The sequence below is a fragment of the Quercus robur genome, chromosome 10 (assembly GCF_932294415.1).
Source record: "Quercus robur chromosome 10, dhQueRobu3.1, whole genome shotgun sequence".
NCBI lineage: Eukaryota > Viridiplantae > Streptophyta > Magnoliopsida > Fagales > Fagaceae > Quercus > Quercus robur.
In genome coordinates, this window is record NC_065543.1 from 51,187,345 (window position 1) to 51,205,601 (window position 18,257).

At 32.5% G+C, this 18,257-nt stretch overlaps 1 protein-coding gene across 1 annotated transcript; it reads left to right on the top strand.

Annotated features, from left to right (window-relative positions):
* Positions 1 to 10,442: 10,442 nt before the first annotated feature.
* On the top strand, positions 10,443 to 18,160 carry LOC126703680 (protein PLASTID TRANSCRIPTIONALLY ACTIVE 10). The gene is made up of 12 exons (XM_050402729.1): positions 10,443 to 11,278; positions 12,683 to 12,742; positions 12,826 to 12,855; positions 13,090 to 13,163; positions 13,280 to 13,361; positions 13,559 to 13,632; positions 13,806 to 13,869; positions 15,021 to 15,113; positions 15,953 to 16,129; positions 16,208 to 16,258; positions 16,413 to 16,564; positions 17,299 to 18,160. Exons 1-12 carry the CDS (start codon positions 10,520 to 10,522, stop codon positions 17,765 to 17,767), a joined length of 2,085 nt encoding a protein of 694 aa, XP_050258686.1. The 5' UTR covers positions 10,443 to 10,519; the 3' UTR covers positions 17,768 to 18,160.
* The last annotated feature ends 97 nt before the right edge of the window (positions 18,161 to 18,257 follow it).

Below are 18,257 nucleotides of genomic sequence, written 5' to 3' on the forward strand. Positions count from 1 at the left end.
CATAAATTTGAATTTGTTGATTACCAAACAATTGTGGATCGCTTTGACAATAACAAACAATTGACAGGTAGCCTAAAAAGTCTCAAATTTATTTTAACATAATTATGTTTCAAATTACTTAATCAACTTTATTTGCTGCAGACATCATTGGAAAGATAGTTGGTGTTGGACCACTAGAAAATGTTCATGTTTAAGGATCTACTGTCCCAATGAGAAATATAGATATCATGAATCCAGAGTAAGCTTTAGACTGTACATATGGATTCATTACATAATACTACTTCAAGCTCTTTATCACTTACATATTTGTTTGCCACAGAGAAATCAAAATAGGAATTACTCTCTGGGGACCAACATCAAATGAAATTGAGGACAATTTTTACACCAACAATCAAGGACCCTTTGTCATAATAGTGACATCTACTATTGTGAAAAGATTTAGAGGTAATGACTTCTTTTAAACATATTTTTTGTTTTACATAATTAACATATTTTTATTAAATACAGGGGAACACTATTTGTCATCTACAAGTGCAACAAAAGTGTACATCAATTTAGAAATACCTGAAACTGCAACATTGATTGATAGGTATTTAGATTTTCCATACCATACTTTTATTCTAATTTATTATTTTAAAAATAATCTTGATACTTTTATATAGTACAATAACAATCTTCATATCAAATAATTATTCACTATGTTTGATTTAAATCTTCTACCATCAAAGAAATGTGGAAAAGACTGAAATTGAAGGAATTCCTCTACAATTCAAGCAAGAAATATCAGTTGAAAAAAGAATCACTCAAAATAGAAGAACAATCAAGCAAATAACATCCTTGGAATGGACGTCAGATGATCAAGCACTTAAAATTTTTTCCTAATAACGTTATACCAATAATATATATAGTTCTCAATAAGCTTAACATTAAATAAGTTTCTTTTTTTCTTTTGTATTATAGGAAAATGTCTTCACATGCCTTGCAACAATTGAAAATATTGAAAAAAACTTTAGATGGTACTATATCGGATGCACAAAGTGCAACAAAAATGTTAAATCTGAAAATGATTTTTGGTGCAACCATTGCAAAAGTAACTCTAATTTTCCAATTCCAAGGTAAAATATAAATTACCAATTTTAGAATCGTTCAATATATGTAAACATAATATATATATATATATATATATATATATATCAAACAAAAATGAAACAAATTATATATTTATATTGTTGACACCTCATTTTGCAACCCGTATTTAATCTTACATGAAGGGTAAAAGGGTAATTTCACCTTGGGAATATGCATCTTAATTCTGGTTACTAGATCCTTAATCTCATTTTACCAAAAATGATCTTGATGTTGTAACGATCAAATCGACTGGTCATAAGCCCTAATCGAACCATCAGATTGAAAGTTATCATCAAATCAAGTTCTAATGGCCGAGATGCATTATCACAAATTGAGTTCGACTATATGTGATTATGAACAATTGATTTCAATTGGTTATAAGTATAATCAATTTGAGAACGATGATGTGTCATAATTTGATTGGTTAGGATTACATTTTATGGTAGGGTTGCACACACCTAATTAACTAGATAGTTAAACATTAATTATTCAATGAGTAATTTGTGTAATTATCTTTTAATTAGGGTAAATTTGGAACCAATTAAGTCTGAAATGAGAGTGATTGGAGCCATTTAATGTTAATTGGGAGCTAATTTGGGATCTATTAATGCTAATTGTGTTGAAATCATTTTCTAACAAATGACATCTGCTCACGATTTCATTGATATCTCTCAGAATATTTTGAATCTGTGAATGAGGTTGATTTTTTCAGAAACTAGACATCTGGAGCTTCAATTTGAGCACAAGAATGAGACAATTCCGATCAGAATTGAGTCAGATATGATTTTTCGAAATTGGCTCTACAAGCTGTTACAGCAACTACGGAAAAACCGAATTTTGGTTTGCTCCTCACTCCCACCAGTCTTTCCATTTAATGCATCAGATTTCCTCCAAGGCTAAAATGAGGTCTAGGTTCATGATTCTTTTTCAACCCTCATTAAATGGCATTCCATTTATATTTCTTCTACCATTACTATATAAACCACCCACTCTCCTTCATTTCAACACACAAAAAACCCCCTCTCTTAAGTTCTAGTGAAGTAGAGTAGTCTTATTATATCTTGGTCTTCCTGAGACTCAAGGTATTGAGTGAGACTCACTCTTCCTTTCCTAACTCTTATTTTCCTCCATCCTTAGGACTTCTACCAAGAGTCTCCTTCTCCACCATATAGATTTTGTATGAAAGTATAATCTTTTTCCCTAACTTGTTTTTTGTGTTGCCATGATGAGAATTTAGGATTAAAGCATGATAGTAACTATTTAAATTCTCTTGAATATGTTTAAATGTTCTTAAATGTTCGAATGTTCTTAAATGTTCTTATGTGTTCTTCATATGTTCTTGGTTGTTCATTACATGTTCATGCATAACATTAGTTTCGATCTTAAATCCACATCAAAAAACATGAAAAAGATGTTTGTTTAATAATTCTTTTAAGTTCTTGAATCTAGGATATCACCATCCACACACATTTACTAGAGTTTATTTTTCAATCCAAATGTCATGCTTAATAAATTGAATTAGGGTTTATCACATGCACACATTAAATTCAACATGCAAATTGATTGATAACATATTGGATGATGTGATATGAATGTTGGCCACCATCGTCTAGAAGACTGGTTTCACCAGACAAGATGGGTGCCTAACACCTTCCCACCTTGTAACATAGCCTCCGACCTTAGATCAAGGGTTAGTAGATCAAATGTTTATCTATGTAATTTTCGATTTTTAGATTGTAACTAGAAAATAAAGCCATGTACTTTATCTTAGATTGTATCTAAGACCAAAGCCATGTAATTTTCCTATGTCCAATGTAAATTCAATTTCAAATTAATAAAATGAGGAATTTTTCAATTATGGTTTTCTTATTTTTCCAATAATTAAATAAGTGGCGACTTCATTGTAAAACCCTTAATCTAAAGGGGAAAATATAACTAGTTGAACCTCCATTTTGAGAAGCAATAACACAACTCCACCCATTCATGTGGGTTTGGCCCAACATCCTACAAAAACGGGCCAAAGGCGCGGTCTCTCACATATACATGCAGGTATAGAATTCAACTTAACATTGATGATGGAAAAGAGAGTGCCGTATTTATTTTGTTTGACAAGGAAGCTGAAAAATTACTTCACATAACAGCAAGAGAACTATCAAACAAATATGCAACTGTAAGACCATACAATTAGCATGTATAATCTTTCATTTAATTTGAAAAAAATATACAAAATTATATTTAATATTTTATTAGATGAATGCAAATTCCACCATACCAAATGAAATAGAGAAGCTCATTGGAAAAACATTGGTGTTCCAACTAAAGCTTAACTTAACGACTGTAATTGGAAGGAAGGATGAGAATTATATACAATTGAAAAGGTATTTGACAACATTTCAAATGACGAAACGGCAATAAAACTTGATCATATTACAACAATAAGCTGTCAACTTTTACAAATTTAAGATTATTTGCAAATCCAAATATTATGTTTTAATCCACATATCGTGTTTTAGGAACCATTGCAAAATGATGAAATCAAGTCCAAATCAGACTTTTGACAAAAACACATTTGAAGTTTTTGATACAAAACCATCCACAAGCACAAATAACAATCTAGGTGACCCACCCAAAAAAAAAAAAAAATGGTGATATCATAACAATAAGCTTTCTACTTCTACATTTATTTGCAAATTCATTCAAAAAAAAAAAAATATATATATATATATATACTATGTACTTTAATAAACATTCTTTGGTGTAGGAAGCATTGGAGAATTATGAAGTCAAGAAAAATGCAGACCAAACTTCTGAGAAAGACAAATTTGAAGTTCTGGATACAAAACCATTAACAAGCACAAATAATGATTAAAGTAGATTAAAACAAGAACACAATAACGGTGCCATCCCATCAATGAGTTCTGCCTCTAATGTTGAAGATGCGGAACCAAGTGATGATAACATGTTCCTTCAAGATCTAATCAATCGGTGAAAAGCTACAAAACACAAGTCATCAAATAAGAAGAAGCTTCAAAGACGCAAATGATATTGGACTTCTATATTTTCTTCCTTTTATGAACTTATTTCAAGTTTCTATTATATCTTCATATTGTCTCAAAAAAGTCAAATAAAAGACTTTGCTTTATTAAAAATAAAAGTTTTTTGGAAAATCAAAATGGCGTACAATTAAGCACTAGCACTAATAAAATAAATACCAGTCACCAACTATAGCTACTCCTATTACATGAAATTCACTCATTTAAGTTTAATTACAAAGTGACCCGCTTTTGGACATGGGAACCTTGCACTAACAAAGAAGATGCAATTAGCTTTATCAATACCAAAGTTATTCCACACCCATGGTTCAGGGCAATTTGCCTTAATGGTAAGCCCATTGGTTCCATTTTAGGGACCAAAAATTCAAACAATGATAAGTGTAGAGGTAAACTTGGCTATGTTTTGGGCTCCAAGTACTAACGCAGAGAAATTGCAACTAAAGCAGTTAACCAAGTGGCTAATACTATATTTGCTGAAAAACCACACTCGAAAAGGCTTGAAGCTATAGTTGATACAAAAAATGTGAGCTCCTAAAGCTCAGTAATTGAAAGTTTAGTAGTTTGATGGTTATGATGGTATGATATTTTGAGTGTTATGTGGAACTTCGTGGAGTTTAGAAACCCTATATTTATGTAAGATTTTGGGTGCAAAAGTTTTATGCTCTATTTATATGAATTTGTTTGTTTGTGTTTGTGTTTAAATTAGACGAGCATCTTTGGCATGCCATTGAGGTTTTTGTGAGATTGCCTGAATGTCGTTTCAAAAATAAAAGGAGCTATTTATGTTGCTCAATAGTGCTATAACTTAACAGCCAAAAACACTATTTTATTTTACCTTGGTTTATTTGGAAATATCTCAGGTCTCATTTTTTTTAATGTGTTGTGGCTTTTTGGAAGAATGTAAGACTCTGAAGTAGTGAAGTATAAAGTGTTGGTGGCATGTCTCAAATCACCTTCCAACGTATTTCAACATGTAAGACTTCATTTCTTGAATTGATCAGATTGTACTTTTTATTGATGCGTCCATTGTATACTACATCATTTAGATTGGTATCCACATATACTAAAATTTTTATTAATTTTATTATAATATTGACAATGATAAGGTTATGCATTATGCCCGTAATTAATAAAAGTAACAGACAAAATTTTTCTTAATTTCCTAGTAGACTATGCTACTGGGTACTAAGCTTGGCAAATAGTATTACTTTATTCAATTGAAAATTCTAAATTGTAAAAATTTGGGCTAAAAGTGTTATAATATGTCTTTTCAGATGAAAGCTAACTTTGAACTCTTTTATCAGTTACGGAGTAAATTGGCTCCTATTTTAAATGATGCCAAAGCCCCACTTGAGGTAATTTACTTCATTGTGCTTTCTAAGGGTTTAATATTGTGCGTTCCTGCAATGAAGAGGTTCCTCATGCAATTATATTTGCATTAATGGATCGAAGTGCATCAGAGTTGGGGGAGCCCCTAATTCAATTTCTACCTTTACACCTTCGTCTTCTGTACACACACACAATATAAATATAAATATAAATATATATGCGTGTGTGTGTGTGTGCGTGCCAAAAAAAAAAACCAAATGAACACTGAACAATCAAACATAATTTACAATTTATATATTTTTATTCAAAACTATAAGATTTAAGATTAATAGAGAAGGGTATATGAAAGGCTTCTATTCAAAAAAAAAAAATTAAAAATAATTGCAAATAAATTCAACAATCACTCATCCATACAACAATCAAAACACTATAAATTACAAAACAAAACAACAAAAGATTACACACAAAAAATATCATAAAAATACTCTCTACACAATCACAGAAATGAGCATGCAACATGAATTACCAACAAAATTATTACTCGAAATATTTTCCAATGTTGGAAGACAATCGCCAAAATTTTTAGGCAACATCAAAATCAGGTACACAAATTTAAATTCAAATCTCATGTTTGTTACTTTCACATGAACTCCCCACTTTTTCTCTAATAATCACAATCTACCATGTCCAAAATTGTGGCACAAAATATTGATATCCTATATTTTCTCTTTTTATTAACTTTTTACTATGAAGTAGTGTGCAATTCTAGAGTCATTGTTATATTTCTAAAAGAAAAAAAAAAAATAGCTTCATCAATCCAATATTGCAATTGTGATGATAATAATGTTCATGTGTAATTCTTAGTATATGATTATTGTCATGTTTTGTCACCAGTTGATTTTTTTTTTAATGCATTAGTTTCTTAATATGTGTTTTCGTTTTTCAAAAACAACTGCAAGCAATTCAATTGGCTAACCAAAAGGAAAAAAAAGTTCTTCACTACATCAATCTAACTGGACTGCTCCAAAATCCTTTATTCCTTCAAAATGATGAAGAAAACTCATTCATCAATGCTTTAGGGCTGGAAACAAACAAGCACTATTTTGGGTTGGAGCTCACAAATATTTTGTACAAGATCAAACTAAAGTGGGAAAAGAAATCCTTCTTCAAGCAAACATAGGAGGAGACAAAAATTGCAAAGTATGGACTGGTAATTGCGTTATTATGCGAATCAAATGATAAAGGAATACAACTAATATTATCAATTCTAAACCAACTAGATGGAAAACAATTGCTGCAAAACTATCGACAAATCCTTCAACATGCAATTTTTGGAACAAACACATTTCGCATCGCAAAAAACCAAGCATGCAAGAAAAATGGAGTGGGTCATTGGGATCGTGAATGCCCTTACCCATATGGAAACGAAGAATTACATGTAACATGCAAAATGTGCTCAATTGACTTGGAAATGTACAAATTAGCCAACCGAGTTTGGTAGAAATTATGTTTCCAAAAAACATAATACAATAAAATTTCTTCATCCTATTTATAATACTAATCTCTATCTTCAAAGGAATAGATCTTTTTTAATTATTAATATTTATTTAAAAAGACTTGCAAGGACTTAATTACAGTTCTCTAAAGTTTTCACCTAGCATGACTCTAACTTGAAATTTATAAAATCATTTCTATTAAATTTTAAGTTAATTAAATTTTACTAACTTGGGAAGACGGTTGATTAGCTCTGGAGTGACTACAAGGCCAAGTATGGCAACTAAGTAAGGGCTATGGTTAAGAGCCTGCCAAATTGAAATGAATAAATTATAGTTGTATCCTTTCCACATCTAATTCCAAGACCAATACCTCCTATCATCTTGAATCCTACAATATATTGGTCATACATATATAATGCAACTTAAGTAGTAATACATTAAAAAATATTCAAAATAATAACATGATCATAAAAAAAATCAATCACGCGCAACGCGCAGGTCCACGACTAGTTATTATAATATTTATGAAAATTCTTTATCATGTGCATTTTTTTTTCCACTAGATAATAGTATATTACTCTGCATATATTATATATGTTACACATTTATGTAAAACCTTTTCGCGCATAGCACAGGTTGGTGACTAGTTTTTTAAGTAAATAAGAATAAACATAAGTCATGATTCTATTATATGGAGTGGAACACACATAAGAATTTAGACGCACTATATCATGATTCTATTATAATAAGTCATAACATATGAATCTTACCAATATATAGAATCCACATGTTATGAGTGCCCCATTTCATACAATAGAAGTGTGAAATTCTCATAATATATTAGATTTTATCAATACTTGGAATCACATATTATTGTGTATTATGTTGTAACTCGTGCTTACCCACATAAACTTTTAACAGTAGTGGCAAGTAGTAATTTTGATTTTCGTGATGAATATTATAAATGAGTTACTTGATAGCAAAATTAAGAAAATTAAAATGGGCACTTGCCTTTAAATTAATTTACATTTAAAAGCTAATATGGATTTTATTTAGATTTTGGTTCTGCTTCAACTTTAAAATATATATTCTATTTAGAATCTACCACTTTAAGCATAGCCATCCAAAACAAACATCCAGTTGTTGTGCATCTATTACCCAGCTAGTCTAAACCATTTAACAACACAATTATTCCAATGTAATTACTCAGAGACGGTAATGGGCTTTACCGAGCTAAAAGTTTTCCATAAGAGAGTTGCAATTAATTACATATCAAAACTTCAAATACTTTTTTTTTTTTTTTTTTTTTTGAGAAGATAAAACTTCAAATACTTGGTAAGCTAAAAAATTATATAAATTGGCCTAAATAAAAAAAAAAATTGATATAGAATTTTAATTCACACAATAAACTAACAATGCTATGTCTACATCAAACACTTTTTTGGGGGAAAACAATATTAAATGTTAAGGGCATGTTTGGGTAACCTTTTTTCATCACTCAATTTCCGTCACTCAATTTCCATCACTCATCACTCATCACTCATAACTCATAACTCATCACTCATCACTCATCACTCATTTTTTCACACTCATTTGGCAACATCACTTTTATTTTCATCACTCAATTTTTTCACACTATTCATGGGTCCCACACCTGTCAGCCAGTACAGTAGTTTTTTTTTTGTTTTTTTATTAATACCCAACTCACCGAAGCTTAAAAAAAAAAAAAAAAAAAAAAAAAAAAACCGAACAGCCAACCCAGAAAAGAAAAAGAAAAAAAAAAAAAAAAAAGAACAACGCCAACCCAGAAAAGAAAAAAAAAAGGAAAAGAAAAAAAAAAAAAAAAAAAGAACAACGCCAACCCAGAAAGAAAAGAAAAAAAAAAAAAAAAAAAAAAAAAAACTGAACGGCCAACCCAGGAAAAGAAAAGAAAAGAAAAGAAAAAAAAAAAAAAAAAAAAAACAGCCAACGCCAACCCAGAAAAAAAAAAAAAAAAAAAAAAAAAAAAAAAAAAAAAAAAAAAAAAGTCAAAAGGTGGTCAAAAGTTGCGGCTGTGGGTCCCTCATGTGTGTTTATTTACGGAAATGCCATTGAGTTATGAGTTATGGAAACTGAAAACAGCCTTTTGTTGTTTTCAGTTTCCATAACTCATAACTCAAAAATCAGATAATTGAGTGATGGAAACAGAGTTATCGTTTGGCCAAACAACCTTTTTACTATGGGTCCCACCATTTTTGAGTTATGAGTTATGGAAACAGAGAATTGAGTTATCAAAAAACTCAATCCAAACAGCCCCTAATTCACCAGCAGATTGATTAACACATATTAGAGAGCACTCTTAACCAAATATGTACATGGCTAGTCTTGTGTTGATGTCAATTGCTATCTAATCCCTCTCTTAAGTCTATCACTTTCCAAGTTGTTCAACCAATGAGAAGAAACATAAAACACTCAAAAATCATATTATATATTATTAAATTAGACAAAAGAAAGGTAGCCTTTTCCATGAAGATAGAAGGGATTCCTCAAAGAAAGATTATAAATCAATGAGAAAAGTTAGATAGAGAAAAATTAGATATTAGATAGCATATTAACAAATTAAATGGAAAAGGTAGCTTTTGCACTACAAAGATATAAGGATTTTTTCAAACAAAGATTAACAAATCAATAAGAAAAGTTAGAGAGAGAAATATTAGCAATTAGATAGCAAGATAGAGGGGACTAATAAGTTGTTCATGGAGGACTCTTTTGTGTGAATTGCATATATAATTATTGGCAATCACAAATATGATTCCTTTTGACATTCCATCTTTATACAAAATTAAATCGCGCCAAATTCATTACATTTATTAAAAGCAAAAAATTGACTCTTTGATTTTTGCAATGTGTGATAAATACTGCAGCAAAATTAAGAAAATAAATTGACACAATGACTCACTCGGTACAAAGATTGAAAACTTTAAATGGGACATATGGCGTAAAATTGCGAATCCAATTAAGAATCTAATTGAATTTTCTTTCAATTTTGGCTATTAATAGGTATATATAGATTATGTTTGAACTTTGAATAAAATATAAACATAAGAATTTTTTTTTATAGTAAAATTAGTCATATATATATTTTTTTTTACAATTGAGTTTATCAACTCAATCATTGATTCATTATGAAAAAAATATATGTATATAAACTATAAAAGACGTCACTACCTTCTAAACACTAGGTGGGTTCCAGTTAGCTCAACTGGTAAAATCTCTTATAGTTGAATAAGAAATTTAGGGTTTAATCCCCGCCTACACCAAAAACTGATTGGTGTCTTGGTCTGATAATAAAGAACTATAATTAAGAGCAGATGCCATAGGTTGAACTCTCTCTAAACAAAATAATAAAAATAATAATAATAATAATAAAAACACTCTTTATCCACTCATGTAAAAACACTTCCAGGCTCCACTCTCTCCACTCTCCGCACTCTCTCTTCATTCATCCCAACACAGCACTTCTACCAGGTCCAAATGCAACTCCTCCAAACCCCTCATTTCTTCACCTTCCCTAAACCCCTAAACCCCATTTCCAAATCCCATCACCATATCCAACCATGTCACTCTCCTCTCTTCCTTTCCAAAACCCCACTTCAACTTCATTTCTCCACCACCACCACCACCCCCCATTGCTTTAGCTCCGACGAGTTCCCTGTAGACGAGACCTTCCTCTCAAACTACGGTCCCAAAGACAAAGAAACCGAAGACGAAGCTCGAATTCGCAACTGGGTCGAGCGAGATTGGGCTCCTTGGGAAGAAATCCTAACCCCAGAAGCCCGTTTCGCTCGCTTAAGCCTCAACGAGGGTGAAGAAGTCCCTCTCCAATCCCCAGAAGCCATTGAAGCTTTCAAAATGCTCAAACCCAGTTACCGGAAAAAGAAAATGGAGGAGGTGGGTCTCACTGAGGATGATTATTATAGAAAACAGTTTGATTATAAGGGTGAGGTACCTGAACCTTTGGAGACTTTGTGGGCTACTCCAATGATTGCACAACACGTGGTGCCGAGGGATTGGCCACCGCGGGGTTGGGAGGTGGATAAGAAGGAGCTTGAGTATATAAGGGAAGGTCATAAGTTGGAGGGTGTGAGGAGAGTTGGGTTGGAGGAATTGGAGGAGGCACAAATGGTGAGTGATACTGAGGATGTGTGTTTTGATAGGTACAAGGTGTTTTTGAAGCAGTACAAGGAGTGGGTTGAGGCCAACAAGGATAGGTTGGAGGAAGAGTCGTATAAGGTAAGGAAATTCTAAAGCTACTTTAAATTTTATGACTTTACAACACTGATGTGGAAATGAATGTGATTGGTGACACTTCGATAACATGATAAATGAATTTCTAAATTACTTTTTAGTGATTGGTAACATATGAGTTTGTAAAGCTTATGTGGAAAATTTTGTAGTCTCTCTAGCTTCATTCATAAGATAATGTGAGATTGGAAACAATGAAGAGGGTAAAACTTATGTATAATTACTGTAGCTTAGGTTCGCAATTAAATTCAACTATGTGGCTGAATTAGTCAATGCAGCACCTTTTTTCTGTAAAGACAATTAAATTCAATCATGTGATTTATTGGTCAATGCAACCATATGTTAAATTTAATGGGAGTTTAAGGTGTAGCATCTAAAGAATTGTACCTAAGTTTTGCCCCAGTGAAAAATTATAAAGATGGAAACTTTTGGTTGTGTTTCTTGTTTAGTTGTGTGTAAGTGCTTATGTTTATTGTGATGTTTGCGTGTTTATGGTGATGTAATTCATTTCATGCTAGCATGGTTTTATGGTTTGTTAGTAAGCAGGGTTGGACTGAGTTATTCATTTTGAATTATATGAAGAAAATTTAGTGTAAAGTTGGCATTTTTGTGGGGATTGTAATAATATTAGAAGGGTAATTATTTTTTAAATGTTTAAGGTAGCTTTGGGGGTTTTATATGTGGTAGTATATTTCATCCAAAAAAAAAAAAACTTTATGAATTTTGGAGTTTACGACAATTAGGGATTATTAATTGAGGTTGATATTGTCAAATTGGCTTAAGTTTGCCATAAGTTTAGGATTTTGAATTTGTATATTGTATGGAGTCCAGCTGAAATATATGGTTGTGAATTTGATGAAATCTTCATTCATTTTGTGATAAGTATGTCAAATAAGTATATTCTGAATTTCTGATTAGTTGGCTACAAAATTGGCTGAAATCTTTAGTTCATCTGGACGGATTGGGAGAATTAGGCATATACAGATTTAGAGGTTTCAAGATATATGTTAGAATTATGATTAAATTTACCATTTCCTAACAACTTAAGCTTTGGGAGAATTTGTAATTTAACATGATATCAGAGTAGGTGGTCTTGAGTTCAATCCTTGTCTCCACTTTATCTTCCATTTAAAATGTCAAAAACCCATGTGTTGGGTCTCACTTATTAAGGGGGAGTTCAGGCCCACACGTGAGGAGGAATGTTAGGATTATGGTTAAATGATTAAATTCATCATTTCCTAACAACTTAAGCTTTTGGGAGAATCGGTAATTTAACAATATATATTAAATTTATGTGCAATACTTGAAGCAACTAACTTTGCTACTCTATTTTCTACAAGTTTGAGTTGTCCATGCAGGAGACTAATGTGCATGTTTTTAATGCCTTTACAGTATGACCAAGATTTCCATCCTGGTAGGAGGAAAAGAGGCAAGGACTACAAAGAAGGAATGGTAACATAGGTTGCAAATTTTCTGTGTTTAGTTTAATTTGGATTGGGAGAAATGATGACATTTATGATCCTTGTTTTCTGCAGTATGAACTTCCTTTTTATTATCCAGGACAAGTAAGTTATTTTGCTCATTCTCTTTCCCTTGAGCAATCTCTCTCTCTCTCTCTCTCTCTCTCTCTCTCTCTCTCTCTCTCTTCCTACTGGAAATTGTACTTATAGGTCTCATTCCAATAATGCATTTATGGACTTGTGTGTCCTCACTACCATCCTCATACTAGAAATATCATCTACTTGATGCTATATGCAATTTCATGGTATGGAAAGTCATTGTGGGAAATTTCTATGCAGATTTGTTCAGGGAAGGTGACTACCTTGCACCTTTATCAAGGAGCATTTGTTGACATTGGAGGTGTATATGATGGGTAATAATTCCCTGTGCTGGTATTCCTCATGGTTATGTTTTAGTAAAATATATCATACATACCTATGAGTAATGCAAAAATTTACCTGTTAATTCATGTGTCTTGATTTGTTTCAGGTGGGTCCCTATAAAAGGTAATGATTGGTATTGGATTCGCCATCACATAAAAGTTGGTATGCATGTCATAGTTGAAATTCTGGTGAGTGTTTAAGACTATCAGTACTGAGCTAGTTTCCCACTCCCCCCCCCCCCCCCTCCTCCTTTTGTTTTTGGGAGTTGGGACCAATTATCCCTGAATATTGATTCCCTTTGTTTGTACAGCATCCAGGGGTTAGTCATTATAAGAAATTGACCTTTTCACTAAGGTTGTCATTATACATTTCATTGTTTTTGCAGGCAAAGCGAGATCCTTATCGCTTTCGATTTCCTATTGAAATGCGTTTTGTCGATCCAAATATAGATCACCTGATGTATGTAATCCTGTACTTCTGACTATTCTCCACACCTTCAAGTCTATTTTAGAATATTACTGAGGTCAATCTCTGTTCAGTCTATAACAATAATTACCGATCTTATTTGATACTGTCTATAACTCCTAATTTGCTCACTCATTTATTTTTGACACTTGTGTCCATACTTCCAGCTTTAAGAGATTTGACTATCCACCTATATTTCATCGTGATGATACTAATCTAGATGAATTACGGGTTTGTACCTTTCCTTTTATATAGTGCCACTATCTCTATTTTTCTACCTTTGATATGTCTATAATAAGTTTATCATATCTTTACTCAATTACATGGGTGCTTTACAAGAGACTACTAAAAATTAAAACCTAAGATTACACAAATCTTTTGAGTATTTGAGGCCAGATTAGTCTGTTGGACCTAGGATTTTAAGCTAGTGGGGGCCGGAGTATAGAGAAAAAAAAGAAAAGAAAAGAAAAAAACTCCAAATAGGCATCCATATAGTATTATAAAATTATATATATACAAAATCGTAGTTTATAAATACATTAAAATGCAATCATCTACCAATAAAGACAAAAACAAAAACAAAATAATGTTTATTTTTTAATCTAGGTTGGCTAGGATTTTTTTTTTGGTTGAAGTTAGAGCATTCACAATGGTAGTGCTAAATATTTTAGCTTTTAGCACTTCAAAAAGTTACTTTATCTATTTTATCACCTCACTTTACAATACACCCAATTAATATTAAATGTTCTATTTTTTTTTATCACTTCATTTAAAATAATGTAAATATCTCATTAAAATAATAAAGAAAGAGAGAGAATTTGAGTTTTTTAATTGAAGGTAACAACTTGCTATAGTCAACTGGTATTTATACTAGTTTACTGGAGTTGCAAAAAATTTAGTTTTTAACTTTTCCAAAAATACAATTTTTTGGTTCATTGGTGGTAAAATAATTTTTTTTGCTAAAATACAATCACTATTGTGAATGTTTTTATTGTTTTTGTTAAGTTTTCGCGTTTGATAGTTGCTATTTGGGTTAGGCTAGTTAGGTTGATTAGGGAGAAGGGGGCGTAAGGTTTTGGAAGGGGGGCCCAACTACAAAAAAGAAATATATTATATCTATAAAAAAATAAAAAATAAAATTTGGACCCGGGGGGGCTGGGCCCCCTCCTGTGTCCATCCCTGCTCCTAGCTCATTGTTTTATTTAAGAGGCAATGGAGAAGGTTTCTATTGTTCCAAACTTGTCAGTTTTGGATACGTTTTATATAGGAAGTGGAGCAATCAATTTCCTGCATGTGCAATCTGCTTTAAGATTGTTTGTTCATAAAATTTGTATCTTTTCAACCATCCTTATGCTTTTGATTTTGAATGTCTCCGTTTGCAGCGTGATTGTGGAAGACCTCCGGTTCCTAGAAAAGATCCAGGAAGCAAACCGGAAGAGGAACCTTTGTTGTCAGATCACCCTTATGTTGATAAGGTATGTTTTTTTGCAAGGAATTCTTTTTTTGAGAAGTCACTATATTATCAATGTTGTGATTCATTTGTTTTCAATTGAAGCAAAGGGGCATATGCATACAAATAAGAGAAATGCTATGTCCACAACATTTTCACAACAAATCCTAAGTGGCAGGTTGTTATTGGTGGGGCAAAAAAGTCATTTCAGTGGTAGATTCAAATTATAACCAATAACAACTAACTATCTATGATTTGTTGTGAAAATGTTGTGGACGTAGAACTTCTCTACACATAATGTAACATATTTATGGCAAGCCTCACTAAAATGCATATTCTACATGTGTACATTATGACTGCACCAGGAGCTGGTTGCCTATCACATCTTAAGGAAATTTTCTGTCAGTAGAATTTAGAAATTGTGGATGTACATATACATAATTTCATGTTATATGTGCTCCTTTCTCTATTAGAATTTGGACATGTAAGGAAGTTATGTAAGTGTATTTGAATGCATCATACATTTAAATTTCCTCCCTCCACATCTCCCTGCTAGCTCGTGGGACTCTTTCCCTTTGATGTTTGCTGCTGATTTCATATGCACATGCAGCTGCATGAACTCCCTAATGTCTTAATTCATTAAAGGCTAAAAAGAACAATGGAGTACATTATAGAGAAACATATAAAAACTATCTTAGTGGACCTTTCTCTTGTGTCTTTAGTTTTTAAATTCTTTGATTTGTTGCAAGTTATGACCGAGTTTCCGCCATCTTTGAACAATTTTGTGTGTATGATCAATATTTACCATTGTCATGTTCATCACTGTGGACTTTCGATTTTTTATTTTTTATTTTTTTTATGCAGTTGTGGCAGATACATAATGCTGAGCAGATGATTTTGGATGATTTGGAGGCTAATCCTGAGAAATACAAAGGCAAAAAATTATCAGAGTTAACCGATGATGAGGATTTTGATGAGGAAAACAGTGTCATACACACCAAAGCTTATTATAAGAAAGCTTTACTGCCAAAAGTGATTCTGGTGAGCACTTTTATCCAGTCATTGTATTGACTTGTATGCTGTTGCATTCACCTGCTTTTTATGTATATTAATTGGCAGAAAACAAGCGTTAAAGAACTTGACTTGGAGCCAGCCTTTGCTGAGCGTCAGGTTAGCCATTCCCTTAAGTTTTTGCATGTTTCTTGGTCAAAATGTTAAATTACCTCAACTATTTGATATTTATATTTTCTTTTCATGTTGCTTGATTTTCCATTGCTTTGAAATTTGAGAAGGTCCTTTTCGTTTCCTGTTCTTGTGGATACAGCACCATAATAAACTAAGAAGGGAAGCAGAGGAAAGAGGAGAGAAATACAAAATTGACAAGCTGAGACGAAATATTGAAATGGATGAGTATGACTTATTACATTGGCGTCGATCATTTGAAGAAAGGGAAGCTTTGATTAGAGACATCAGCTGGTATTCCCATTGGCATTATTATATTAATACTTGATATTAGATCTCTCACAATCTTATTGACCTCTCCTATTGGGTTCTCTCCATTATGGTGCCTGCAAATAAAGCATTTTATTTCAATTTGACCATCATACACTTGAGATTTCCAATTTCAGATATACTGAATTGTGGGTAAGCTGGTCTGCATAATTAAGGTAGTCAACTTTTCCATAGAGAAAAGTAAGTGATGCTGACAAGTACCTTTTCCACAGTTTGTTCCTGGAATAAAGTTCGTTTACCAGCATTACAATTGGATTTATATAATATAGATGAAGCATTGATATATGGTGATTTGAGTTTCCACTCCTTATATTTGACTGTGCAACTGCAGAGATATCAAGCTAATTGTTAGACTGATCTCGTGCTTATGTGAGATCAGACTAAGTTTAGAATTTAGATAGCCCTGAGCCCTGTGATGGTCACTTAAATAAACTTAATTTAAGCAGCACAACTAGGTTTAGAGGCATGCATTTGGTTCACAGAAGGTGGATTTCTACTTTACATTTTGGATCAAATATATTTAGAGAATCCTGCAATGCAGTATCAGTGAATATTTTCAGACTAAAGAGTCCTAAAATGTATCTTGCTTTGCATTTACATGATATTCACTACCTTCTGTTGCTGATTTGCTTTAGCTGTCCCTTTTATATACTCCTCCTTTTACTTACTGAAAGCTGTACTGTTTTTTTCTTTGGCAGCCGTCAAGCTCTTGGTCTACCATTGGAAGAGCCAGGAAGGTATAAAGATGCCAGTTTCTTTGGGAAGGATAAATATGACCCTTCAAACCCTCTATATCGATATGACTACTGGGGAGAGCCCAAGAACTCAGAGGAGAGTAAGCAAGAGCGGATGACAGATGCCCACAACAAATCTATTGTGGGTAATGGCGTTGTCTGGTATGAAATGTCATATGATGATTGCATCAAGCAGAAGATGAAAAGAGAAGCTGAGGAACAGGCACAAAAACAAGCTGATCGTGAAGATTCAAAAAGAGACCATGATGAGGATGAGGATGAGGATGATGATGATGAAGATGACGACGACGACGACGACGACTATGATTTGTTCAGCATTTTACGAAACTATAATGTTGATGATTCAAACCAACCCCATGTTAATGGGACTGAATCTTCCAGAATGTCAGATGAGGGTATGTTTGAGGATTAGTTCATGGTATAAGCGAGTATTAGAGCATGGTTTTCTGTACAGTTGTTTATATAAATTGTTAATGAGGAAAACCCATTTACGGTATTCAGAAATGCTCTCGTTTTTCCTTTTGGGGAGAGGGTCTTGAATATTATGTGAAGTTGTAAAGAGATACTTCTTCTGAGGTATAACTTAGGTTCTTTAAGTTGTTAGCTTAGTTGGGGTTCGAGGGATGCCCTAGTGATTCCAACACCTCTTGCGGGGCCTGAGCACTGGGGTTCGAACCCCACCAACCGTCTCACCGTATTTACAAAAAAAAGAAAAGGATAAAAAAGAAGACAAGTTGTAAGTTAAAAGTATTTTCTAATTGTCTTTGCTATTGATAAGTTTATATATCCACTGAGACTTGCATTACATGTATGGTCTCACTGTGTTTGACAGTTCTTTAAAAATTGCAAATTTATTTATTTATGTGTTGTTTAAGTTTCAAGTTTAAAAACTGTATCCATCT